This window comes from Colobus angolensis, unplaced genomic scaffold, assembly GCF_000951035.1.
Source record: "Colobus angolensis palliatus isolate OR3802 unplaced genomic scaffold, Cang.pa_1.0 Scaffold47, whole genome shotgun sequence".
Taxonomy (NCBI): domain Eukaryota; kingdom Metazoa; phylum Chordata; class Mammalia; order Primates; family Cercopithecidae; genus Colobus; species Colobus angolensis.
Genome location: NW_012118154.1, coordinates 3766067 through 3792126, shown reverse-complemented (window position 1 = coordinate 3792126; position 26060 = coordinate 3766067). Strand labels below are relative to the sequence as shown.

General features: G+C 52.2%; 2 protein-coding genes across 2 annotated transcripts; both read right to left on the bottom strand.

Moving 5' to 3' along the window:
- Positions 1 to 372: 372 nt before the first annotated feature.
- On the bottom strand, positions 373 to 6936 carry EFNB3 (ephrin-B3). The gene is made up of 5 exons (XM_011958561.1): positions 6023 to 6936; positions 3501 to 3793; positions 3221 to 3313; positions 3008 to 3112; positions 373 to 2579 (listed from the first exon to the last, which is right to left on the bottom strand). The coding sequence occupies exons 1-5, from the start codon at positions 6142 to 6144 to the stop codon at positions 2170 to 2172; spliced, it is 1023 nt and encodes a 340-aa protein (XP_011813951.1). The 5' UTR covers positions 6145 to 6936; the 3' UTR covers positions 373 to 2169.
- Positions 6937 to 8233: 1297 nt separating this feature from the next.
- On the bottom strand, positions 8234 to 25348 carry WRAP53 (WD repeat containing, antisense to TP53). Its single transcript, XM_011958635.1, has 10 exons — positions 25058 to 25348; positions 24544 to 24972; positions 24303 to 24401; positions 23923 to 24034; positions 10175 to 10297; positions 9935 to 10067; positions 9184 to 9392; positions 8893 to 8996; positions 8612 to 8746; positions 8234 to 8496 (listed from the first exon to the last, which is right to left on the bottom strand). The coding sequence occupies exons 2-10, from the start codon at positions 24969 to 24971 to the stop codon at positions 8250 to 8252; spliced, it is 1590 nt and encodes a 529-aa protein (XP_011814025.1). The 5' UTR covers position 24972; positions 25058 to 25348; the 3' UTR covers positions 8234 to 8249.
- Between the last annotated feature and the right edge of the window lie 712 nt (positions 25349 to 26060).

Genomic DNA, 26060 nt, shown 5'->3' with positions numbered 1-26060 from the left:
CAAGTGCCTTGGGTAGCGATGGAAGGGAATAGACTTCAACACGTGAACATGTTCTTACCGCTTTGATCCTAATTGCGACTTGCCCTGTCTCCGGTGCTTTGGCTTGTCAAGACACTCAGACTGTCCCCATGGACGAACTGGCAACCCCACTCCTGCCTGCGTTACTCTCCCCCTCTCCTAGAGATGACACCTTCCTCCGCCTTCTCACCCAGCCCGTTTTCCCCTCCCCAAGCACTGCCGACCTCACCACTCCAAATTAGCCCTATCTCTACCCACCCCCCTTGGTTGGTTTCATGCAATCCAACCCTTAGCTAGAAAGCCATTCTAACCAAGCCTTTGTCCCAAATCAAGTCTAGTCATTCTCCAGCCTTCTTGTTAACTTTTGAAGTTTTTTATTTTTATTTTTTTGGTTTTTGTTGTTCAAATTTCCCTTTTACAGTAAAACTATTGAGGTGACGGCATACCCCGCCACCATGGCAATATCAACTTCCTGTTTCCCAGAAGGAGTGATTAGAAAAATCAGGAAGGAGCTGGGAACTACAGCACCAGAGAGGTGACTTGACCTCTGGTGGACAAAGCAACCATCTTGGCTGGTGATTGAGGTGGCCGACCTGGTGCCCAACAGCAGCTTTGATCTAATAAAACTGAGCTGGGAGGAAACTGAGGCCACACCCAGTTGCACACTAGAGGGCAGGAAGTGGTATCAGCTGGTCACTATGGAAACAAGGGCCTTTGCTAAATACCACCACCATTAGCTAGACCAGCCAGTAGGCCACCATTTTGGTCACTAAGAAGGGAACTGTGTTGAGTCTGAAAGGAGTCAGAAATGGAGGATGGAATGAACAAGACAGCCATCTGGGTTACTCGGGAGAACACGTGGATTCTTGGGGTAGTACTGTTGATGAACAGAGATTATACTGGGATATGGAAAGGAAAGAACAAGACAAATTGGGCCTGCCACAGCACATGGCAGTCATCTTAGCTGTCCTAAAATCAGCACAGAGCACAAGGGAAGGGAGATCTTGGGAAGTGCCACTGAAGACTGAGAAAAGTCCTTCTCGGTCCACCTCTATCCTCTTACAGTCAGGAAGTTCCAGCTTCCTCCCGAAAGGAAGTTCTTCCCGCCCTTCTCCACAGAGTAAGAACCATCCACCTCCCACCCCCCGATCCCCCAGACTAAGCCACTTGGAGTTCCAGCCAGACCACTTCCTGTTTCAGAAGTGCTACTTCCTGTCCTGGATGAAGGCACTTCCAGTTCCTGCTGCACTGCTTCTGCTACTTCCCAGGCCATTTCTGTCCGGGCCTGGTCACCTCTTGTCTGGAGCAAGTCACTTCCGGTCCCAAGTGGCCCATTCAGCATCAGACCAAGTCCATACATGTCCTGACCGGTTCATATCTTGCTATTGGCCACTGGACAAAACAGGACACTTCTTCTCATGGTAGCTGTCATGACCCAACCGCCCCAAATGGCTGGAGTAAGTATGTAGAGGCCTGGGCCAGGACAGAGAAGGGAGCCCTGCTGCCCATGGCCTGAGCTGGGGTGGAGTGCCAGAGCCTTCCCCATAAGGCCCCCATTTTTGGCAGACTGAGGGGAGTGGTTGGTTTGAGAGGTCAGAAGAGGAGCTGAAAGCTAAGGGGAGAAATGCTTTGATGCCCCCACCCAGGAGATGGGAGAGGCACAGGATAAGAAACCAAGAGGGTGAAAGGAGATGTGGGGGGGAGGATGCTAGGGAAGAAGAACAGACCTAGAGAAGGGAGGGAAAGAATAAGAGATAGAGAGAAGAGAAAACCGTGAGAGGCAGAAAGAAGGCGGTGCCAACCAAAAGGTGGGCTGTTCCCGCCCCTAACTCTGGGTGGGTGAGGGGGACAAGGATGCCTGGGTCATGGTCAGAGAGGAGGCTGAGCCTGTGCTCCTCCTTAAGGAAATAGGATCCAGGGACACTGAGACAGAGGGGGACACCCACGGCCAAACGGGAGGGCAGGAGGTGGGGCAGTGGGAATCCTAAGGAATCCTAAAAGTGGAGACGAGGACAGCAGCCAGGAGGAGTGAAGGGGCTGGGGGAGCACAGGGGGCCGAGGAGATGTTAGAGGTGTCCCTCAAACCAGGAATTAAACTGGAGGAGCACCCCAAGAAGGGCTGGATTCAGGAGAGTCACGTGACAGAAGCCCTCATACCTTATAGTAGATGTTTGGAGGGCTCTGAGGGGGCCCATCCTGCACGATATACACAGGATGCCCATAGTCACCACTCACCTTCTCATAGTGGGGACAGAAGGGGGGCTCTGCAGCCCCGCCGCCCCGCAGAGCTATCCCTAGCTCCCCGGGCTCAGCCTCCCGAGGTCCCATCCCACCTCCACCCCCCAGGCCCAGAGACCCTCCCCTCCCGAAGGAGCCAGGACCAGGGTGGCGACTCTCCGAAGGCTTGGCCCGTCGTCTCCGCCAACACATGGCACCCCCAGCACCTGCCACGCCCAGCAAGAGCAGCGCCAGCCCCCCTGCTGCCCCAGCCACTGCGGGCATGCTGGGAGGGGGCAGAGGGCCTTCAGCACCCCGGGAGGTTGCATTGCTGGTGGGGTCACCTGGCAGGGAAGGGGTGAAGGAGGAAAGAGGGGGAGGGACTGAAGGAACCACCTGGGCATCTGGACACCCCAACCCTGGGGGTCCCCATGGGCTTCCCTTATAAGGCCCAAGCCCCTTGGGGACCCCACCTCCCCTCCCCCGCCGAACCCCGCTCAGAATCCAGGTGTCCAGCCCTTCAGCTTCCTGCCACGGAGTCCTCCCCACTTCTCTGACAGCACTGATTGAAGCACTGACTTGGCTAATTAGTTCTAATTGAGTCTTTTCCTCATTTGGCTTCCATTCCCCTCCCACCCTCCCATCCTCTCTTCTCCTCTTTCCTGTATCACCGCCCCCAAAACTGAAGAGGGAGGGAGGGTGACGGCAGGGCAGCTGGGGTCTGAGAGCAGAGGAAGCTGGGGAAGGCGGGGAGCTAGCCCCTGGTTCCTACCTGGCATGTTCTCCTTCCCAGGCTCCAGGCTGTGGGCTGCCCCTCGGTCTCTTTCCATGGGCATTTCAGACACAGGTTTTCGGGGGGCAGCCCCTCCTCGGGGACCTGAAGATGAGGAAGGCCCAAGAGAGGAGCTGAGACAACTGCCCCTGACCATGATCGTACTGCCCAACATCCCTTCGCGCCCAGGAGGTGTCCCCCAGCCCCACTCACTTTGTCCCACTCGGAGAAGCACCTTCATGCCTCTGGTTAGGCACACACCTCCCTGCAGGCTCTCCAGGCCCTCCCGGGTCCCATCCGATGTGGCTGGGAGAGAAAAGTCAGAGGAAGAGGTTGGCACTCCAGAGTCTAGCCCCAATTCTGGCCCCATGCCCTGGTGTGAACACTGCCTGAGGGCACTGGGATCTCTCTCTTGGCTGCAAGGGTCCCCCTCCCTCTCTGCTCAGTATCAGGAGCAGCCCCCCACTCAATCGTGCCCTCTGCCCAGCAGTACCAATGATGTAGTAATCGTGGTGCGAGCGGAACTCGTGGCCCCAGAGGTTAGGGCTATACTCCTGGAACTTGATGGTGAAGCGGAGATCCAGGTCTGGGCGATCACAAGTAAGAAGGAGGTTTGGGGCAGGGGGTGCCTCACAGCGCCGGCCCTGGGCACCCCCTACCAGGTACAGCTTGTAGAACTCATAATTAGGAGAGGAGTGAGGGCCAGGAGGCCGGGCCCGGGGGCAGAGCAGGTCTAGCCGGTCCCCGATCTGAGGGTACAGCACATAACCACCCTCTGCCTGGAACCTATGGGGAGGAGGGTAAGGTGGACAAGGAAGAGATGTCAGAGGCCTGGCCCCCAGAGCTTTCCTCCCCTCACCCTACAACCTTCCAGGACAGCAATTCTCAGCTCACGCCTGCCCGGCTTTGTCTGAGTGGAAAGTCAGTTCTTATAGAGCAGGCACCAAGGACTCTGTGCGTTCACATTGGAAGCAGCAGGAAGCCAGGCTCAGAGGTCTCCTGCCCCTTGGTGTGCCCAAATGCACTCTTCAGCCCGCCCTCACCACATGCACACTGCCATCTCCCGCTCCATCACCAGCCCCGTTGCCATGGCAACAGGATGCCAGTTACCAAGGAGCTGGCCTCTCTGGAACCACACAGCCCACCCCTCCCAGGTGATTTCACTATTCCATGGCAGCCAACCATGGGGGCAGAGCCTCCCCTCCTCCAGGCCACCACTGAATTTCAGGGATTTCGGGGCAAAGGGCACGGGTCAGGGAAGGCCTGTGTGGAGGGTGGTCCAGACCAGTGTCCTAAGTTAGCCAGCTAATAAGATAGAAGGCAAATGCCTGGTTTGGTCATGACCATCAATGGGGCTGATAGGAACCAGGATCTAGGGAGCTGCTGCCTGAGTCATTCTCCCGCTCAGAATCACACTGGGTCTTAGACTTCTGGGGCAAGTGCTTATTGCTTTGGAAAGGAAAGGAGTTGACTTTTCTAACCACAACCAACGCTCTTCGCCATCTCCTTGGCCAGTGCACCCAGGCATACACTGTCCCAGCACAGCCACAACTTGCCAACCCCTGCAGCCCCTTCCTGGACATTAATAGCTGAGACAGGGTCTCAGGACTGGGTCCCAGGGGGCTGCCACTTGATATCTTCCCAGACTCCCAAGAGTCCCACTCCCACCCCACATCCGAAAGAACCCCCAGGGCACCCTAACTCCCTTTTCTCTACCCTGTGAAAACAAGCTTAGGTTCTCAAGCTACACACCTGATACTCACATTGCAGCTGGGAGTTGGCGGGTAGGTGACTGAGCACAGAAAAGACATTGAGATTATACCCAAAGAGATCCGGGAAAAAGAGAGGGAGGGATGGCAGGGCAGAGAAGTGTGAGGGAGGCTGGGAAGTAAAGAGAGGAACAATAATCCTAGCTCTCCTTTAATGAGCACAGAATACATTCAAACACCTGACCGCTAATACTCATAATAGCTGTAAGGATTGAGGATACAAACTCAGAAAGGTTAAGTGACATGCCCAAGGCCACACAGCTGAAAGCGGCAGAGCTAGGATTAAGACCAAGGATTTGATGAGCTCCAAAGCCCACCCGCTTCCCATAGCCTCACACAGTCTCCCCAGGGAAGTAGGAATTTTTCAAAACACAGAACTCTTTTACGAGCGGGAAGTGGGATCTGCATGCAGGCAAGGGACCCAGATGACCTGCTGAAGGTTCTGTCCTACCCAGCGTGGCTTGAAGTTTCATCTGACCCCTGGCCTCTTTTCAGAGCAAAGCAGGCATGCCACGGAACAGAGGGTCTGACAGAAGAGTTTGCAGCAAAGATGCGGGGAGGAGGCAATGGAGTCCTCAGGACTCCAGATGCAAAAGGGAAGGAAGGAGGGTTCGGGGGCTCGAGGCTGCTTCCAGAAAGAGACCCGCAAGCCAGGAAAGCAGGAATATGTTCTGGCTGGGAAATCGTTCAGCCAACAGTTCACCGACCCTCTGGCTGTGGGGAAGAGTTGGGAGACAGACTGTGAAGTGAGTCAAGGAGCCTTGGGGAAGTTGTCCCCAGAGCCCCCAAATGGAACCCCCTTGCCTTCCATCTCGGACGGCCAGTCCCTCTGGGGGAGGGAGGCACCCTGCCCTGCCTTCCCTTCAGCCACTCGCAGCACCTAATCTGCAGCTCTCTCCTGAGAGCTGACAGTAACCAGGCTCCCTCCAAGCCCAGCCCCCGACGCAGGCCTCCCACAGATGCAAATACCCACCTCACTGCCCTCCAGGCAACCCATGAACTTTCTTCTCCTTGCCCCTTTGGGGTCTCCAAACTCCTCACATCCATAGCACCACCCGCATCCAGCTCTGCGTGGGACCCGGAGTCTGGCTCCCAAGATCACCTGTCTAGTAACTCGTCACACATCAGAGCGCCAGCACCTTCCCTCCCGCCTCCTCCCTGCCCACAGAAGCCAGCCCCCAAGTCCCCAAAACTTCCCTACCCACTGCCCTAGGATCTGGGGTCTCCCCAGCCGCAGGCCGCTCACCTCTTATTCGCCGAGTTCCAGTAGACAGGCTCCAGGCTGAGCCCAGACACCAGCCCCAAAACCCCCAGCAGCAGCAGGGCCCCGACTCGCACGCCCCCCGGCCCCAAATGGGGGGGCCCCATGACCCCGCCAAGGCCTGGGGGGCGGGGCACCAACTCCCCCAAAGTCGCTCACCCCACGGGGTGGCTGTCTTGGCTGCCTGGCTCTTCAGCCCGGACCACCCCAGTAGCTGATGCCCCCAGCGCCCACGCGGACCTGCTTCCTGCTGTGCCCGCGCCCCCGCGGCAGAGCGCTCAGCCCCACCAGAGCCCTTCCAGGGGCCGTCTGCAGGCGCCCTACGCGCCCCCGGCCCACGCGCCAGCACCCCGGGATCTGTGAGCCCGCCTAAGTGGGGGACTGGGGAAGCCGGGGGCCGGGCGGGGGCGGCATGGGGCGCCGGACCAGGGAGCGAGGAATGGGGCGCCGAGCCGGAGCCCCAGCCTCGCCAGGATTGAGGGCAGCGGGCTAAGGGAGGAAACCAGTCCCGAGCCCAGGAGGGGGGAGTTAAAGGAGAGGCGGGGATGGGGAGAGGATGGTGGAGGGAAAAACCGGAGCTGGAGCTCGAGGCGGAGCGGGCGGCAGCATCCCGCGGCCCACGCCCCCCACACCTCCCTCACCTCGCGCACCTCCCGCCCGCCGCCCCGCCTCAGCCCCCGGCGCGTTCTCTCACGCCCCTTTTGTCTCTCCGGGCCTCTGGCTCCGGCTGAGTTCTGCCCGGCTCCCCTCCTGCCCTCCGATCGCCCAAGCTGCTGGAATCTTCCTCTCTCGAATCCAGAAGCCCTCTCGCCCTCTCCACCCCGAGGAACCCACCCCTTTCGCTCCCGCAGCCTTCTCCTCCATCCCAAAACAACACCGCTGTTCCCGGCAGGTCTGGAGAGAATAATAATAACCTTGAAGGCTTGGCACTTTACAAACTGCGGCGGAGCTGATCGTCACGACTACCTGTGTGAAGTGGGAGGGGCAGAGCTAACGATCCCATTGCAGAGATGAGGAAACTGAGGCTCAGGGAGGCCCCATGACTTGCCCAAGGTCACACAGGAAGTCTGGGATAAAGCTAGAAACCAAACCCAGGCTGCGCAACTCCCACTCTTGGGGTCTCCTTTGTCACCGCTCCATGGACCATGTGCTGTTGTTACCTGGGGGGTAGTGAAAAATAAAGAGTTTAAGGGATACACTTGGGCCTTTCCTAGATGGCTGGGGGGAGAAGCGGGGCTGGGAGAAGGGGCGTACCTACAACCCCAAACCGGCACTGCGCAGGAAGGGCTGTTTCCAATTATCCTGGGGGAAGGGAGGAGTTGCCTTTTCGGGTGTAAGAGCCCTGGCTTTCAGCACCTCTGGGCAGGGGTGACATTCCTCTCCCTCTTAAGCCTCCACAGGCCTTTCGTCCCTTCCCTTTGATGGTGAGGTCTAAAATCACATCCCCTGCTGGTGGTATTTCTTCAAAGTCCCCCCATTCTCAGTATTTGGGAAGGTGTTGGGGGGAGGAGGGAGGAGTCACTGCTTCAAATGACACACTCGTCCCCCCACCCCCAAAGACAGAGCAGACAAATGGAGAAACAAGCCCAGCGACAGCTGCTGAATCAATAAGACCCTCGCCGCGCCCCGCGTGGAACAGCAATACCAAAGGTGACGACTGTATTTTTCAACACCTTTCTTCTTTTAGGTGTGTCCTTGACTCTGGCAACTGGGTTGTCTGCCTCCTGGGGAGCCCCGGGGAGGGGAGGGGAGTGCTCCTGCTCCCCTCAGAGCTGAGTAATGGTCCCCATGCTGCTGGAGAATGGCAGTGTGGAGTGTGGGTGACAGGCACCCTGTCACTGTCTGCACAGTCTCACACAGTCACACCCAACAGTCTGACCCAGCTCCTGCTCAGCCCGGCTCACCATGACCCCTGCCACCCCCACCTTGGGAGTGAGATTTCAAACAGGTTTCCCCCTTCAGTTTACCAAGTTGCCTAGCAACCAACCAGTCAATGGCATGAAGCCCCACCCCCACCCACTTGACTTCACACCAAGCTCAGCCACCCCATTGGCTCCTGCCTAGTCCCACCTCTCAACCCCTGGTTTCAGGAACAATATGCCATACCCACTGCTGCTGGACCAGGGAGCCCGCCAGTCCCCCTGCCCGACCCCACCTCACTCATACACCCCCCACAAACAGACACGAAGACTCTAGTATCATAAAAACCTTTTTATATAAGCTCACCCACACCTCCCTCCGTTCCTCCCTGCCCTTTCTCGCCCTGGTGATCATCAGGGATGCTGGAGTCTGGGCCCCCCCCACACCACCAGAGCTGAAGCCGACATTCAAGGTGGACATGGCGTGTGGAGAGCAGGGGAAGGCCCAACTCCTCCTCTCCTTCGTCCCCACTCTCTGTGGGCTCGGGAAACACACGCTGACCGGAGGCAGTGGCCAGGAGAGGCAGGCTAGGGTGCAGGCTGAGGGAGAGATGGGGACGGTCTATCAGTGCCTTCAGTGAGGACACTTGCTCCCTCTGGGATTCACTTCCATCCCCAACCGAAGCCCCAACATCTCTGGAATGGAACTGAGGACCTCACGCCATTGGTGCAGTCCTTCTGGGGCAGAAAACTCAATACGGGCTCCGGCTTCCCATCATTGCCAGGTCCACCCGTGTCCCACACGGAGACGGCCCCGCTTGTGCTGCCACTCACTAGAAACTGCCCGGTCCTGGGAGAGAGAGGAGAGATTTGCTGGCAGAGGCCTCACCCCTGGGGCAGGAACCACTCACACCCAGGGGCTAGGACCCTACAGCTGGGCTCTGGCATTCCTAGGCTTCTCAGGGCCCTGTGTAGGAAGGAGCCACGGCCACTCACGGGTCCAGATCAAAGTAGATGCGCTGATTGGTGGTCACCTCTCGACCCAGGGACCATAGTGGGTAACCAGGCTGCCGGAGATCCCAGCACAGGAGCTCAGCATCCTGGAGACATGGAACAGGACCTGGAGTCGCCCCCAAAGCCCTGGATGTCCCTGCCTCCCTCGCGGTCTCCAGGCACTCCTTCAGCTTGGGATTTTTTTCCCCATTCCCATTCCCCTACACTGCAGACTACATCCCCGCTCCTGCCCCACTGCCCAGGTGCTTTGGGCTCTCAGGGTGTGACCCCTACCTTGCGAGCTCCTGAGAAGAAGCGGTTGCCATCGGGATGAAAGCAGAGGTGGGTGATGCCCCCTTGGTGCCCTCCCAGCAAGGCAAGAGGGGAACCATCATCCCAGGCATACAGACCCAGGGAGCGGCCGTAGGAGCCACAGGCATAGAGGGGCTGGGCTGGGCTGAAGGCTATGCAGGAGATGATGCCGCTCTGGCCCTGCTTTTTTGCTAGAGAGGGAAGGAACAAAGTAGGGGAGGGGGCAATGGCTCCTGGCACTAACCAGGCTAAGCAGAGGTCTGTCTCCCATCCCAGCACCAACATGCCTGGACTCAACATCTCCCCCATGCTGTGTGTCACAAGCAGGACAAAGACCTCTGATGCTCCCCACATCTATCCTCCCAAAGGACCTAAATGCCCAAGCCCCACTTCATCCCTCTCAAATCCCAGTTCTTCCTTGGACAGATGCAAGTTGAAGGCCTACAGGAAAATGGAATCAGCTTTATCAAAAATTTTCTAGAAAGATTTCAGAGACCAAAAGCTCCACAGCTGACAGGGTACGGGTTCAGGAAGGCAGCAGTCCTTTGACCAGCTGGTTGACCTTCCTACCTGCTCTGAGTCTGTTTGCTCCTCTGCCGACTGGGCTGCACCTGCTCCCGGGCCGTACAGAGGACGGCGTGAAACCCCACAGGTGGCCCTCGGCTCACACAGGCCCCTGTGCAGGTGACAGTGCTCTTCCCTCTCCTCCTCCCTTGGAGGCACAGATGCTTACCAAACGTGGCTCGGACCTCGCAGTCTCGGCCGGGCCGGGCCGTGGAGAAAACACGTACAGTCCGGTTGAAGCCACAGAAGAGCTGGGAGCCATCCGGGGAGAAGCAGAGTGAATGGGCTGCCGTCAGCTCATCCTGGGGGAAGGAAAGGGCTGAAAACAGGACTTGCAAAGCCTTAGCTGCCCTCAAGGAAGGAGAGCCGGGCCAGTACGAGTGCCGGGGCTGAGTGTGGCAGTCCCTACCAGGTGGTTGTAGGCGCGAAAGGAAGCCCGGAGCTCTCCAGTGAATGCATCCCAGATATGAATCGGGTTCTCCCGGCTGCTGCTGGCCACGCTGAGAGAGACATGGACACTGAAACCCCGGTGCTGTCAAAGGAAGGGGAGGAATGGCCGGGCACGGTGGCTCACACCTGTAATCCCAGCACTTTGGGAGGCCAAGGCAGGTGGATCACTTGAGGTCAGGAGTTTGAGAGCAGCCTGGCCAACATGGTGAAACCCTGTATCTACTACAAATACAAAAATCAGGCTGGGTGTGGTGGCTCAAGCCTGTTATCCAAGCACTTTGGGAGGCCAAGGCAGGTGGATTACCTGAGGTCAGTTCAAGACCAGCCTGGCCAACATGGTGAAACCCCATCTCTATTAAAAATATAAAATTAGGCCGGGCGCAGTGGCTCAAGCCTGTAATCCCAGCACTTTGGGAGGCCGAGGTAGGTGGATCACGAGGTCAGGAGATCGAGACCATCCTGGCTAACACAGTGAAACCCTCTCTACTAAAAATACAAAAAAGTAGCCAGGCGAGGTGATGGGCGCCTGTAGTCCCAGCTACTCGGGAGGCTGAGGCAGGAGAATGGCGTAAAACCCGGGAGGCGGAGCTTGCAGTGAACTGAGATCCGGCCACTGCACTCCAGCCTGGGTGGCAGAGCGAGACTTCATCTCAAAAATAAAAATAAATAAATAAATAAATAAACATGCAAAGTACCTCATTAAAAAACAACCCTGTGACCCCTCCATCCAGCTGAAGAAAAAAATATGTTTAAACCCCTTTCCTAACAGAAATTCTCCCTCAGAGGTAAACACTATCCTGAATTTATCACTGTCACACATTTCCTTAGGAATATGTATTTATTTATTAGGCAGAGTTTCGTTCTGTCACCCAGGCTGAGAGCAGTGGCACAATTTCAGCTCACTGCAACCTCTGCCTCCGGCGTTCAAGCAATTCTTGTGCCTCAGCCTCCCAAGTAGCTGGGATTGCAGGAGTTCACCTCCATGCTCGGCTAATTTTTTGTATTTTTAGTAGAGATGGGGGTTTCACCATGTTGGCCAGGCTGGTCTCGAACTCCTGGCCTCAAGTGATCTCTCTGACTCAGCCTCCCAAGATGCTGGGATTACAGGTGTGAGCCACCGCACCCAGCCTAGGAGAGATACTATGGGAAAAAAAAACAGTGTCTAACATTGTCTTACAGGTCTTTAGACTTAATTTTTTGTTTTCTTAGAGACCAGGTCTTACTCTGTTGCCTAGTCTGGAGTACAGTGGCGCAATCATCTCACTGAAACCTCAAACTCCTGGGCTCAAGCAAACAATCCCCTGGCCTCAGCATCCCTAGTAACTGGGAATATAAGCACAAGCCACTATACCTGGCTTATTTATTTATTTATTATTATTATTTTTTTTTTGACGAAGTCTCGCTCTGTCGCCCAGGCTGGAGTACAGTGGCGCAATCTTAGCTCGCTGCAATCTCCGCCTCCCAGACTCAAGCAATTCTCTGCCTCAGCCTCCCAAGTAGCTACGATTACAGGCACCTGCCATCACGCCCGGCTAATCTTTTTGTATTTTTAGTAGAGACAGGGTTTCACTATCTTGGCCAGGTTGGTCTTGAACTCTTGATCTCGTGATCCACCTGCCTCAGTCTCCCAAGTGCTAGGATTACAGGCATGAGACACCACGCCCAGAGTGCCTGGCTAATTTTTTAAATTTTTTTTTGTAGAGACAGGGTTCTGTGTTGCTCAGGCTGGTCTAAAACTCCTGGCTTCAAGCAGTCCAACCACCTCAGCCTTTCAACGCACTGGGATTACAAGCATGAGCCACCATGCCCGGCCTAGACTTAACAGTAATGGCATCATATCATATATATCCCTCTGTGATAGGAAGCTTTAACCATGGAAACACATTTTGCTGTAATTCATGCATTTTCACTGCTGTATAGTACTCCACTCATGAATATAGTCAAACTGATTTGCACTTCTTCTATTTAGTGTCACTGATGGTTTTCCATTTTTTGGCTAGTGTGCTTTAACATTCTGTACACATGTAGAAGGGTTTCTCTACAGTTTCTGCTGAAGAGTAAAATTACTGGTCTCTATGCTATGCACTTTGCCAACTTTGTAAGATACTATGTCAATTTCTTTCCCAAAGCACTTATCCCAACATCCTCTCCCACCAGCAGCATATAAGAGTCTCTATTCTAGCCTGGGCAATATAGCAAGACCCTAGTTCTACAAAAAGTTAAAAAATTAGTCAGGCATGTTGGCATACTCGTAGTCCCATCTGTTTGGGAGAGTGAGGCAGGAGGATTGCTTGACCCCAGTAGTTTGAGGCTGGAGTGCACCATGTTCGCACCACTGCACTCCAGCCTGGGCAACAGAGCAAGATCGTGTCTCCAAAAAAAAAAAAAAAGTATCTATTGTTCTTTATCTTCTTTATCCTCTTGGTATTACCAGACTGTTACATTTTTCTCAATTTGAAGGCGGTGAAATGGTATTTCATTGCAGCATAAATTTGTATTTCCATCATTACTATAAGAAAAGTTAGATTATTTCCTCTATGTTTACTGGCCATTTAGGTACACCTTTTCATAAATTTTGCCCATTTTCTTTCTTTTCTTTTTTTTTTTTTTGAGACAGTCTTTCTGTGTTCCCCAAGCTGGAGGGCAGTGGCACGATCTCCGCTCACTACAACCTCTGCCTCCTGGGTTCAAGCGACTCTAATGGCCTCCCAAGTAGCTGGGACTACAGGCGTTAGCCACCAAGCCCGGCTAATTTTTATACTTTTTACCAGAGATGGGGTTTCACCATGTTGGCCAGGCTGGTCTCAAACTCCCAGCCTCAAGTGATCTGCCCACCTCGGCCTCCCAAAGTGAGGATTACAGGTGTAAACCACTGTGCCTGGCCAGGTGTTGTCTTTTTTTTTTTTTTGGAGGCAGAGTCTCGCTCTATCCCCCAGGCTGAGTGCAGTGGTGCAATCTCGGCTCACTGCAACCTCCACCTCCCAGGTTCAAGCAATTTTCCTGCCTCAGCCTCCTGAGTAGCTGGAATTACAGGCGCCCGCTATTATGCCCGGCTAATTTTTGTATTTTTAGTAGAGACGGGGTTTCACCATGTTGGTCAGGCTGGTCTTGAACTCCTGACCTCAGGTGAACGGCCTGCCTCGGCCTCCCAAAGTGCTGGGATTACAGGCGTGAGCCACTGTGCCCAGCCGTCTTTTTCTTACTGATTTGTAAGAGATAAATAGTCTGAACACTGTCCTTCGTCAGTTGTCTGCGGGGCCTCAGGCTGATGTCAACCAGCCAGGACTTCAGCGTCCACCTCTATACTCTGAACCCATATATCCAACTGCCTGGTGGACAGTGCCACTTGATCATCCCACAGGTTGCTCAAACTCAATTTGTCCATAATGGGCCTAGCATCCGCCACCATCAAACCTGCTGTTCCTCCTGGACTCCACATCAGTGCTCAATCCTGAAATCTGAGCACCAGCCTTGACTGCTACCACTCTTCACTTCCTGTCCACTCCTGGTCCAACCCAATACCAAATCTTGCCAGTTCCTCCTCTTAGCCTTCCATTACCACGCTGCTACCCCCAAACCACCTCTCAAGGCTCATCTCTATCTGCTCATTTCCTTAAAAATCTCTGAGTCCTGGCCAGTCGTGGTGGCTCACGCCTGTAATCCCAGCACTTAGAGAGGCCGAGGCGGGCGGATCATGAGCTCAGGAGATTGAGACCATCCTGGCTAACGTGGTGAAACCCCGTGTCTACTAAAAATACAAAAAATTAGCCGGGCGTGGTGCCGGGTGCCTGTAGTCCCAGCTACTCCGGAGTCTGAGGCAGGAGAATGGCGTGAACCCGGGAGACGGAGCTTGCAGTGAGTCCAGATTGCACCGCTGCACTCCAGCCTGGGCGACAGAGCGAGACTCCATTTAAAAAAAAAAAAAAAAAAAAATCTGAGTCCCGCCATTTTGACTCTCAGGTCCTATAAAGTGCCAACTCGCCACACTTTCAACCCACTGGCTTTCACATGTCCTAGGCTCCAAGTCTGAAATATTCTTCCTTCTTCTCCCCCAACGACTCCTCCTGGCTGAATCCTAGTCATCCTTCAGGTCTCTTAGATGCTTCTTCCTCTGGGACGCTTCCCTAACCCCTCCAGCTAAGCAAGGCGCCCCTGCTCCGCTTTCCTATAGCCCTGGGTGCTCCTCACTCCCCTTCCGTCAAACCTATCAGAGAAGGAGGGAATCACATCTGCCTTGCTCTCACCACTGCTTCCCCAACACCTGGTGTAGAATCAGCAGTCAATAAAGATGGTTTTAATGAGCAAAAGGAGGCAGGAGATTGTTTCAGCAACATAGGCCCAAAATAATAGGACCTTGAATTAAAGTAGAGGCAGTGGGATGGACAGATGTGGGTGGATTAGGAAGATCAGGCTGACTTGATGGGATTTGGGAAGTAATTGGATATGAGGGGTTAGGAAAAGGGAGATTAAAGGATGAGAGAGACCCCGGCTTCTGGCTTGGATACCTGAGGTCACCAAAATGGTGGAAGAACTGGAGAGCACAGGAAGGCTGTACGGTGCCAACATCGTCAGCGGGAGAGACAGCATAAGCCTCAAAGGAAAAAGTTTCACTAAGACGAAAGAGCAATTGTGTGGCTACAGCATTTGGGATGAAGAAGCTGCTCCCCATCCCCACCCTGAGAGATGTAGGGCGCAGAGGATGCAAAGTGTCTCCTGAAGAGGGAGAGACGAGGAGTAAAGGCTTCCCGCAAGAGCCATGGGGCAGGGCAAGTCTCAGGAAAGACGCTGGGGAGTTGGAAGTAAGACTTACAGGAAGTTCTGTGAAAAGGTAGAAAATAAAGGAGAAAAACCAAGAAACTATATTGGGAAGAAGACTCAGTACACACAAGTATAGGGAATTACCCAAATGCGCCCTTCCCCAATTTTCTGACCTATAGAAATTTTATCTATTTCAGGCAGGGCGCGGTGGCTCACGCCTGTAACCCCAGCACTTTGGGAAGCTGAGGCGGGCGGATCACAAGATCAGGAGATCGAGACCATTCTGGCTAATGCGGTGAAACCCCACTTCTATTAAAAATACAAAAACTAGCCAGGCGTTGTGGCGGGCGCCTGTAGTCCCAGCTACTCGGGAGGCTGAGGCAGGAGAATGGCGTGAATCCGGGAGGCGGAGCTTGCAGTGAGCCAATCACGCCACTGCACTCCAGCGCCTGGGTGACAGAGAGAGACTCCACCTCAAAAAAAAAAAAAAAAAAAAAAAAAAGAGAGAAAGAAATTTTATCTATTTCAAATGCTAAACTTGTAGACACTAAAAATGAAAACACCTAATGAGTAAGGTTGCAATAAAACTGGTACACTAGCAGGAAAAAATAAATAAATAAGTAAATAAAAGGCACAAAAAGTTTTTGGTTGTTTGTTTTGAGACAGTCTCGCTCTGTCGCCCAGGCTAGAGTACAATGGTGTGATCAAAGGTCATGGCAGCCTCACCCTCGCAGGCTCAAGCGATCCTCCCACCTCAGCCTCCCAAGTAGCTGGGACCACAGGCCCAGCTTTTTTGATAGAGACAGGATCCGGCTGTGTTACCAAGGCTGGTCTCAAACTCCTGGGCTCAAGCATTCCTCCCACCTTGGCCTCCCAAAGTGCTGGGATTATAGGCATGAGCCACCACACCAGCCACAAAAATCTTTTGAAAACAAACTCACTGGCCAGAAGCGGTGGCTCACGTCTGTAATCCCAGCACTTTAGGAGGCGGAAGTGGGTGGAACACTTGAGGTCGGGAGTTTGAGACCAGCCTGGCCAACATGGTGAAACCCCATCTCTACTAAAAATACAAAAATTAGCCCAGTGTGGTGGTGCGTGCCTGTAATCCCAGCTACTTGGGAAGCTGAGGCAGGAGAATTGCTTGAACTGGGAGACAGAGGTTGCAGTGAGGCAAGGTCCCACCACTGCACTCCAGCCTGGGCCACAGAGCGAGACTCTGTCTCAAAAAAAGAAAGAAAAAAAAAGAAAACACATTGACTATCTGTATTGCAAGATATATAAAAAAAAGTTGATATTGTTCTAGGGTATTTCTTATTCATAAAATTTACCTTAAGGCTAGGTGTGGTGGCTCACGCCTATAATTCCAACACTCTGGGAGGCAGAGGTGGATGGATCACTTGAGGTCAGGAGTAGAGACCAGCCTGGCCAAAATGGTGAAACCCCGTCTCTACTAAAAATACAAAAATTAGCCAGGCATGGTGGCACACGCCTGTAATCCCAGCTACTCAGGAGGCTGAGGAAGGAGAATCACTTGAACCCAGGAGGCGGAGATTTCAGTGAGCCAAGATCATGCCACTGCACTCCAGCCTGGGTGACGAAGCAAGACTCTGTCTCAAAAAAAAAAAAAAAATTCTCTTGACAAAAGAACCTCCTTCAAAATACATGAAGATAATTTGTTCACTGAAGAATCATTTATAATAATCCTGGAAACAACCCAAATGTCCAAAACAAGAAAAGAGGTAAGAAAATTATCATAAGCACTCAATGCAATATCACACACCATTAATCATAACAGTGAAGACTACCACAAAAAACATTTAGGATATGATTGTTAAAAAGAAAAAAGGAATGTATAAAACCATGTAGTATATGATTACAACCCATAAAAGCTTTCAGTACTTGGACAGAGCTTAGAAAGAAATGTAGAAAAATTCAGAGGGCTAAATTCTGCAGTGGCAGGTAATGACAATTTTTTCTTTTTTTAACATTCCCATTTCTCTTAAACAAGTTTATGCAACACTCAACATCCCCCTCCCCGCCCCGCCCCACATTTCCAGAGTCTCTTCTAACTACCCCTGCCTTGAAACTCTTACCTCCTGAACTCTTTTAACACGGCTGCACCGGCTGCACCACCACCCCCGGGCCTGAGGAACCGGGGTTTAGGGCTTAGATCACCTTATAGTTTGCACAGAGAACTCAAATGTCTACAGCCTCCAGCCTTAAAGAGTTGCGGGCCAGGTAAGCACTCAAGACCAGTCTTGGAACTGAGCACCTTTCTTCTTTTAACGAGCCAACAAGACTCAGCCCTGCCGCAGATCACTTGAGGACAGGAGTTTGAGAACAGCCTGGGCGACATGGAGAAATCCCATCTCTACTCAAAATACAAAACTTAGTTGGGCGTGGTGGCGCACCCCTGTAGCCCCAGCTACTTGGGAGGGTGAGGCATGAGATTCACTTGAACCTGGGAGGCGGAGGTTGTAGTGAGCTGAGATCGCGCCACTGCCCACTGCACTCCAGCCTGAGCAAAAGTGAGACCCTGTCTCAAAAAACAAAACAAAAAGACTCACCCCTGCCCCATCCTCCTATTAACCTCAAGCACTAGAGAAGTCCTGGTCTTCTGGGTCATCTGGCATCACCACGACCTGTATACTGCTCCATGCACACCCTAATCTGTCCCAAACCCACTGAAATTCCTACTCAAGGATCTAAAAACCAGCTGGGCACAGTGGCTCATGCCTGTAATCGCAACATTTTGAGGCCAAGGCAGGAGAATTGCTTGAAGCCAGGAGTTTGAGACCAGCCTGGACAACACAGCGAGACCCCATTTCTACAGAAAGTACAAAAATTAGCTGAGCATGGTGGCATGGCCTATAGTCTCAGCTACTCGGGAGTAGTTCAAGGCTGTGGTGAGCTATGATTGCGCCTGTACTCTATCCAGTCTGGGCAACAGAGCGAGACTCCATCTCTAATAAAATAAATAAATAATAACACTCTCCCATATTTCTCATCTTCTCCTCAGAATGATCCATTTGCTCCTGCACTTGCCTAGCCCTGGCAATCCCCCCGGCCCTCTCAAGCTGAGATGGCTGTAATGCTTACAGCCAGCTGTCCCCAGTACACACCTCAAGGACAAGAGGTGGCTGGGTGTCATTATGCCCCCTGCTGTCAAACCCCAGCTCCTCTGCAGTTCTTGTCATCAGGCTAGCTTCCCCTGTTTTATCACCCTCCCTCAACCACTAAGACTCTACCGCCTGGTTTGCCATCTCACTGCCCACAAACAGTCCTGTTATCATTCTTGTTTTTTTGTGGGGTTTCTTGTTTTTGTTTCTGAGATGGAGTCTCGCTCTGTTGCCCAGGCTGGAGTGCAGTGATGAGATCTCGGCTCACTGCAACCTCCGCCTCCCGGGTTCAAGCAATTCTCCTGCCTCAGCCTCCCAAGTAGCTGGGACTACAGGCAATCACCACCATGCCTGACTAATTTTGTACTTTTTTTTAGTAGAGATGGGGTTTCACCATGTTGGCCAGACTGGTCTCAAACTCCTGACCTTAAGGTGATCCACCCACCTCGGCCTCCCAAAGTGTCGGGATTACAGCCGTGAGCCACCACGCTTGACCCTGCTCTGTTATTTCTACCATGACAATTTATTCAGCTTCATCGAAAACATATTTACAGTCTAGTTCCTTACCCACTTAAGATTCTAGTCCACCATGGCATGCACACCCTTGAAGACACTCTCGAGAAAGACCAGGGTTTGTTTTTCTCTCCTGGTAAACCTCAACCAGACCATCCTCCTATTCTTGGCTTGCATGCAACTGATACCAGGGACTACTAGTGTTTACTGAGCACTTACTATATGCCAGGTGCTGTTTTAAGTGCTTTTTTTTTCCATTTTATTATTATTTTTTTGAGACTGGATCTTGCTCTGTTGCCCAGACTGGAGTGCAGTGGCGTCATCAGCTCACTGCAACCTCTGCCTCCTGCGTTCGAGCAATTCTCCTGCCTCAAACCTCCCAAGTAGCTGGGATTACAGGCGCCTGCCACTAAGCCCGGCTAATTTTTGTATTTTTAGTAAAGACAGGGTTTCGCTATGTTGGCCAGGTCGGTCTCAAACTCCTGACCTCAGGCTATCCACCTGCCTCGGCCTCCCAAAGTGCTGGGATTACAGGTGTGAGCCACCATGCCCGGCACTAAGTGCTTTAATTCATTACTGATTCTTTTAATTCTCACAACTCTGTGAGGCAGGTGCTATTATAATTATCCCCATTTTACAGAGAAACTACAGTCATTTAACTTGACAGGGAAGATGCACAGTCACACTAACCGGTCTCATTTCAAATTAATGGCAACAGGCCTCTGGTGGGCACTGAGCAAAGAGCAGCACGACTGCCACATACCTCGGTGGATCTGATTTTCTTTCTTTTGTTGTTGTTTTTTTTTTTGAGACAGGGTCTCGCTCCATCACCTAGGATGGGATATAGGGCACAATCGTAGCTCACTGCACTGTAGCCTTGAACTTCTGGGTTCAAGCAATCCTTCTGCCTCAGCCTCCCAAGGAACTGGGAGTACAGGCACACACCATCATACCCAACCATTTTTTAAATGTTTTGTAGAGATAGGATCTTGCTGTATTGCCCAGGCTGCTGTTGAGCTGCTGACCCAAGGTGATCCTCCTGCTTTAGCCTTTCAAAGTGCTGGGACTACAGGCATAAGCCACTGTGCCCAGCCTTGATTTTCTATTCTCTAGGACAGGTCATTTCATACCTTTTCTCTCTGCACAGACCCTCTTCCTTTGGCTGAAAATCTCCCTTTATGCTTCACTGAGAATTCAGAAACAGAATTCAGAGACAGAAACACTCAAATCTGGGCCAGGCACACTCATGCCTGTAATCCTAGCACGTTGGGAGGATGAGGTGGGAGGACTGTTTGAGGCCCGGAGTTTGAGACTAGTCTGGGCAACATAGCAAGACTCCATCTCTAAAAATAAAATTTAAAAACTAGCTGGGTATGGTGGCACACACGTGTGGTCCCAGCTACTCAGGAGGCTGAGGCAGGAGGATTGCTTAAGCCCAGGAGGTTGAGGCTGAAGTGAGTTGTGATCACACCACTGCATTCCTGTCTGGGAAATGGAGAGAGACCCTGTCTCAAAACAAAAACCACTCAGATCTTCCAACTGCCCAACAGCAGCTTCTGAATGCTCCTCCACCTTTCCTTCTATTGCAAGGAAGGATTCTGTGCCTATCAAAGTCAAGTCCTTTAACGTGCTCTAGCTCCTGTCTTCGCCCAGCCACTCAGGGGTTTTGTTATCCCCCCTCTCTCCTACAGCATCAATCCTTCCCTCTCTACAGGACTATTCCTGACGTCAGAGAAGCACCCCATAAACCCTTCTTTGGCATCGCTTCCCTTCTGAGCACCGATCCATTTCTTGGCTCCCTTTCACAGCAAAACTTTCCCAAAGAATTGTCTAGGCCGGGCACAGTGGCTCACACCTGTACTTCCAGCACTTTGGGAGGCTGACGTGGGTGGATCACGAGGTCAGGAGTTCGAGACGAGCCTGGCCAACAGAGTGAAACCCCATCTCTACTAAAAATACAAAACATTACCTGGGTGTGGTGGTGTGCACTTGTAACCCCAGCTACTCAGGAGGCTGAGGCAGGAGAATCACTTGAACCCAGGAGGCAGAGGTTCAGTGAGCCGAGATCATGCCATTGTACTCCCGCCCAGGCAACAGCACAAGACTCCAACTCAAAAGAAAAAAAAAGATTGGCTCTACTTTTCTTCCACCCATCCTGATCAGATTCTGCTTCCATCACTTCCCTGAAAGTGCTCTGGTCAAGGTCACTAATGTCTCTTGGGTCATTCTCTAGATTCGCCTCACTCCATCTCTCAGCAGCATGAATCAGTCTCCTCCTCCATCAGCATTCTTTCTTTCTTTTCTTTTTTTTTGCGATGGAGTTTCACTCTTGTTACCCAGGCTGGAGTGCAGTGGCATGATCCCGGCTCACCGCAACCTCCGTCTCCTTGGTTCAAGTAATTCTCCTTTCTCAGCCTCCAGAGTAGCTGGGATTACAGGCGCCCACCACCACGCCCAGCTATTTTTTGTATTTTTAGTAGAGATGGGTTTCATCACGTTGGCCAGGCTGGTCTTGAACTCCTGACCTCAGGTGATCCACCCGCCTCAGCCTCCCAAAGTGTTAGGATTACAGGCGTGAGCCACCACGCCCAGCCCCAGCTCAGTTTTATATTTTTAGGAGAGACAGGGTTTTACCAGGCTGGTAAAACTCCTGACCTCAGGTGATCCTGTTGGCCAGGCTGGTCTCAAACTCCTGACCTCAGGTGATCCACTCGCCTCTGCCTCCCAAAATGTTGGGATTACAGGCATAAGTCACTATGCCTGGCACCGGATTTCACTCTTGCCCACCCAAAAACCATTCACTCTTCTGTTTTAAAACTCTCTTGGCCAGGTGCGGTGGCTCACGCCTATAATCCCAGCACTTTGGGAGGCTGAGGTGGGCGGATCACAAGGTCAGGAGCTCGAGACCAGCCTGGCCAATACAGTGAAATCCCATATCTACTAAAAAAATACAAAAAAATTAGCCAGGCGTGGTGGCACATGCCTGTAATCCCAGCTACCGGGAGGCTGAGGCAGGAGAATTGTTTAAACTCTCTCATGGCCCAGCGTGGTGGCTCACGCCTGTAATCCTAGCACTTTGGAAGGCCAAGGTGGGTGGATCACCTGAAGTCAGAAGTTCAAGACCAGCCATGCCAATATGGCAAAACCTGTCTCTATTAAAAATACAAAAAGGCCAGGCACAGTGGCTCACGCCTGTTTCCCAGCACTTTGGGAGGCCAAGACCGGCGGATCAAAGGTCAGGAGTTCGAGACTAGCCTGGCCAATATGGTAAAACCCTGTCTCTATTAAAAAAACAAAACAAAAATTAGCTGGGCCATGGTGGTGGGCGCCTGTAATCCCAGCTACTTGGGAGGCTGAGGCAGGAGAATCACCTGTATCCAGGAGGCAGAGGTTGCAGTGAGCCAAGATCGCGCCACTGCACTCCAGCCAGGGCAACAGAGTGAGACTCTATCTCAAAAAAAAAAAAAAAATTAGCCAGGCATGGTGGCACATGCCTATAATCTCTGCTACTAAGGAGGCTGAGACAGGAGAATCACTTGAACCCAGGAGGCAGAGGATGCAGTGAGCCAAGATCATGTCACTGCATTCCAGCCTGTGCAACAAGAGGAAGACTCATCTCAAAAAAAAAAAAAAAAAACCCCTCTCTCATGACTTCCCAAATAAACTCCAAATGTCTTACCCATAAGACCCAACACAACGTGGCTGCTCTTCTCTGTCCTCGCCCCTCTATCTCCCTCACTTGCCTCAGTCTGGCTATACTAACATTCTGGGTTTTTTATTTTGTGTTTGTTTGTTTGTTTGTTTTGAGATGGAGTCTCGCTCTGTCGCCCAGGCTGGAGTGCAGTGGCGTGATCTCGGCTCACTGCAACCTCCACCTCTCGGGTTCAAGTGATTCTCCTGCCTCAGTCTCTCAAGTAGCTAATTTGAGATTTGTCTCATCATCACATCCAGCTAATTTTTGTATTTTTGTAGAGACGGGGTTTTGCCATGTTGGCCAGCCTGGTCTCAAACTCCTGACCTCAGGTGATCTGCCTGCCTCAGCCTGCCAAAGTGCCGGGATTACAGGTGTGACCCACCGAACCCAGTCTGTTTTGTTGTTTTTTGAGATGGAGTCTCACTCTGTCGCCCAGGCTAAAGTGCAGTGGTACAATCTTGTCTGACTGCAGCCTCCACCTCCTGAGTTTAAGAGATTCCCCTGCCTCAGCCACACGAGTAGCTGGAATTATAGGTGTGTGCCACCACATGCAGCTAATTTTTGTATTTTTAGTAGAGATGGGGTTTCGCCATACTGGCCAGGCTGGTCTCGAACTCCTGGCCTCAAGTGATCTGTCCGCCTTGGCCTTCCAAGTAGCTGGGATTACAGGTGTGAGCCACCGTGCCGGGCCTTTCTGGTCTTTTAACACACAAAGCTATTTCCCAGTTCTGGGTGTTTATAACATCATTGCCAGTTCCTGGAAAGCTCTTTCCGGAAGTGTTCATGTGACTGACCCCTTATCGTCCTTCGGGTCTTAGTTCAAATGCCTCCTTTTCAGAGAGCTCCTTCCTGACCATTTTATGCAATGTGCTTTCCTCTAGTTAGTCTCTCTTCATTCTGTGTATTTCCTTCAGAGCATTTATTATCATCTTGGTCCTGATGCCTGCTGGTTTACGTATTTGTTGTCTATCCCCCACAGAGAAAGCAAACCAGCCCTTCATCTGTCTTGTCCACCACTTTATCTCAGCACAGTGACTAACATGTATCAGTAGTCAATCAATAAATATCTATAGGCCGGGCGCGGTGACTCACACCTGTAATCCCCACCCACACTTTGGGAGGCCAAGGTGGGCGGATCATCTGAGGTCAGGAATTTGATATCAGCCTGCCCAACATGGCGAAACCCCATCTCTACTAAAACTACAAAAATGAGTCGAGTGTGATGGCGTGCACCTGAAGTACCAGCTACTCCGGGGACTGAGGCAGGAGAATCGCTTGAACCCAGAAGGCAGAGGTTGCAGTGAGATGAGATCACACCACGGCACTCCAGCCTGGGTTTCAGAGCAAGACCCCGTCTCAAAAAAATAATAAATATAAATACATCTATACTGCCACAAGAAATTCACTACTTTTTAGCGAAAAACACAGATTCCTAATTAAAGAAAGGGAAAACGTCTCTCTAAATAACTTCAGAATTCGGGGCAGAAAACGCTACATGTGGAAACATCTTGAAAAACAGTCCCATTTGTGAACAGGAAGCACTTGGACTACACTTTCTCCATCTCCATGAAGGACTTAAATGTGCAGCACTGATGAAGAGGCAGAGTTAGCCCCAGTCCTTACCATTTCTGCATATTCCACCTGCTCCCCCTCGTGGTACAGCTCTGGGGGCAGGTTATAAATTCGCAAGATGTTATCAGCACTATTGGTCAAGATGCAGGAACCGTCAGGAGCCCTAGAAACAGGAGAGAGTTAGAAAGCTGGCCGGACCTATGCTTTTCAAGTGTAGGTCTAGGGCTGAGCCTACCTCTGGTGTAGGTAAGCCCCCCCTGAATCCTTGAGGGAAGGAGAAGACACAAACTGCTAGATAAAATGTAAGTTCAGTCTAAAAGGGCTACGTGCTCCTTCTCCCAGCTCTGGGGCATCCCTCTCCTAGATAACCGGACTGTTGTACGGTGAAAATCTCGTGGGTGGTCAGCTCCCTGCCCCGTTGTTATCCTTACCACTTACAGCCTTTCAAGAAGTTCTCAGGTTGGGTGCTAAACTCTGACCAGGAACCACTGAGAAATCGAGGCAGCTGGGAGAAGCTGTAGTTCCAAGCACTGAAAGGAAGATGGGGTCAACAAACCTGGGTCGCCAAGCAAAGGAGGCAGGGGCCTGGAGAAGTGGTTCTGAGGACCAGAGGACAGGTCGACCTCACACTTCATCTCCCCAGACTCCACACTCCACTGCCATCACACTTACGTGTCTCCCTCGTCCTCTGCAGCGGCTTCCCCAGAGGCATCTTCCATGGCTTCTTCAGACCCCAACTCTGGCCTGTTCGTTTCTTCTTCAGAAAGGCTCCCGTTTGCTTCTTCTGTAGGAAGTCTCGTATTTTCAGAAAGTTCTTGCTCCTCGATTTGAGGACTCAACTCACTAGGAGCACCAAACTCTGTTTCCAGGGGAGTGGAGAGAGAAACTGGGTCCCCCTCCCCTAGCTCCTGGGACACAGCTGAGCCAGCCACAGGATCTAGGGACAACCGGGGCGGATCCTCCCTTTCGAGAGGCGGTGGCATCAGTTCAGGGTCCGCATTTTTATCCATCGGGGAAGCGTGGGGAGGATGGGCTGGAGCTGGATCCTGGTCTGAGGGACAGCAGTCCGGAGCTAACGGTTGAGTCTCCAAAGTCTTCATACTGCAGAGGAAGCACAGCGGACATTAGCCTCAGCCAGGATGGCTTCAAGTTCTCAGGGATCCGATGCAGAGCTAATGAAATCCACCTGTGCTTCCTTCCTCTTCTGGGAGGAGGCAGAAGACTCCCGGGAGGAGAAGCGAACAGCGGACGCCAATTTTGAAAGCACTGCGTTCCTTAGCACCGCAGGTCGCTACAAGCCTCTTGCTGTCGCGGGATTTGGGCCCACCTTCCGATTGGGCCGCTGCATCCCAGATCAGATTTCGCGGGCGACCCACGGAACCCGCGGAGCCGGGACGTGAAAGGTTATAAGGTTTCCCGTTCCCATCAAGCCCTGGGGCTTCTCGTGGCTGCTGGGAGTTGTAGTCTAAACGCTTCTATCTTGCGGAGAAGCGCCTGCGCTCCCCCTACCGAGTCCCGCAGTAATTCTTAAAGCACCTGCACCATCCCCCGCCGCCTGCAGAGGGCGCTGCAGGTCTTGCACCTCTTGCATCTCGTTCTCCAGGCTCCAGACCTGTCTCTCTTCCTTCATTCAAAAAGTATTTATTATCGAGCTCTTACTTGCTACCCAGGACTGATATAGGCACTGAGGAATACAACAATAAATAAGATAGTAGAAAAATTCTATATCCTCATAAGGCTTACGTTTCCATGTACTGAAAGCAATTAACAAATCTTTTCAGAGTGATAAGTGTTGTGAAGAAGGTTAAACAAGATAGTGTGATATAAAGTATGTGGGAGAAAACGTCAGCGTGAGATATTAAGGAAAGTCTTCCTAAAAAACGACATTTAAGCTGACGAGAAGAAAGGATCCAGCTGAGAACAAACGCAAACGCTTTCTTCCTTCCACCCTTCATATTTGACACAGTGCAGGATTCCTCCAAAATGGTTTCCACCAATTCTGCCCTGACAGCTCTGGCTTGTAGAATTTTCCAGCCCAAAATGTTAGTATCTACGGCACCAGTTCGGCAAGAATCCTGACTCTCTCTGCACCCTCCTCCCCAATTCCATTTCCTTTGCTTCCTCCGGCAGGCGGATTACTTGCCCTTACTTGTCATGGCGACTGTCCAGCTTTGTGCCAGGAGCCTCGC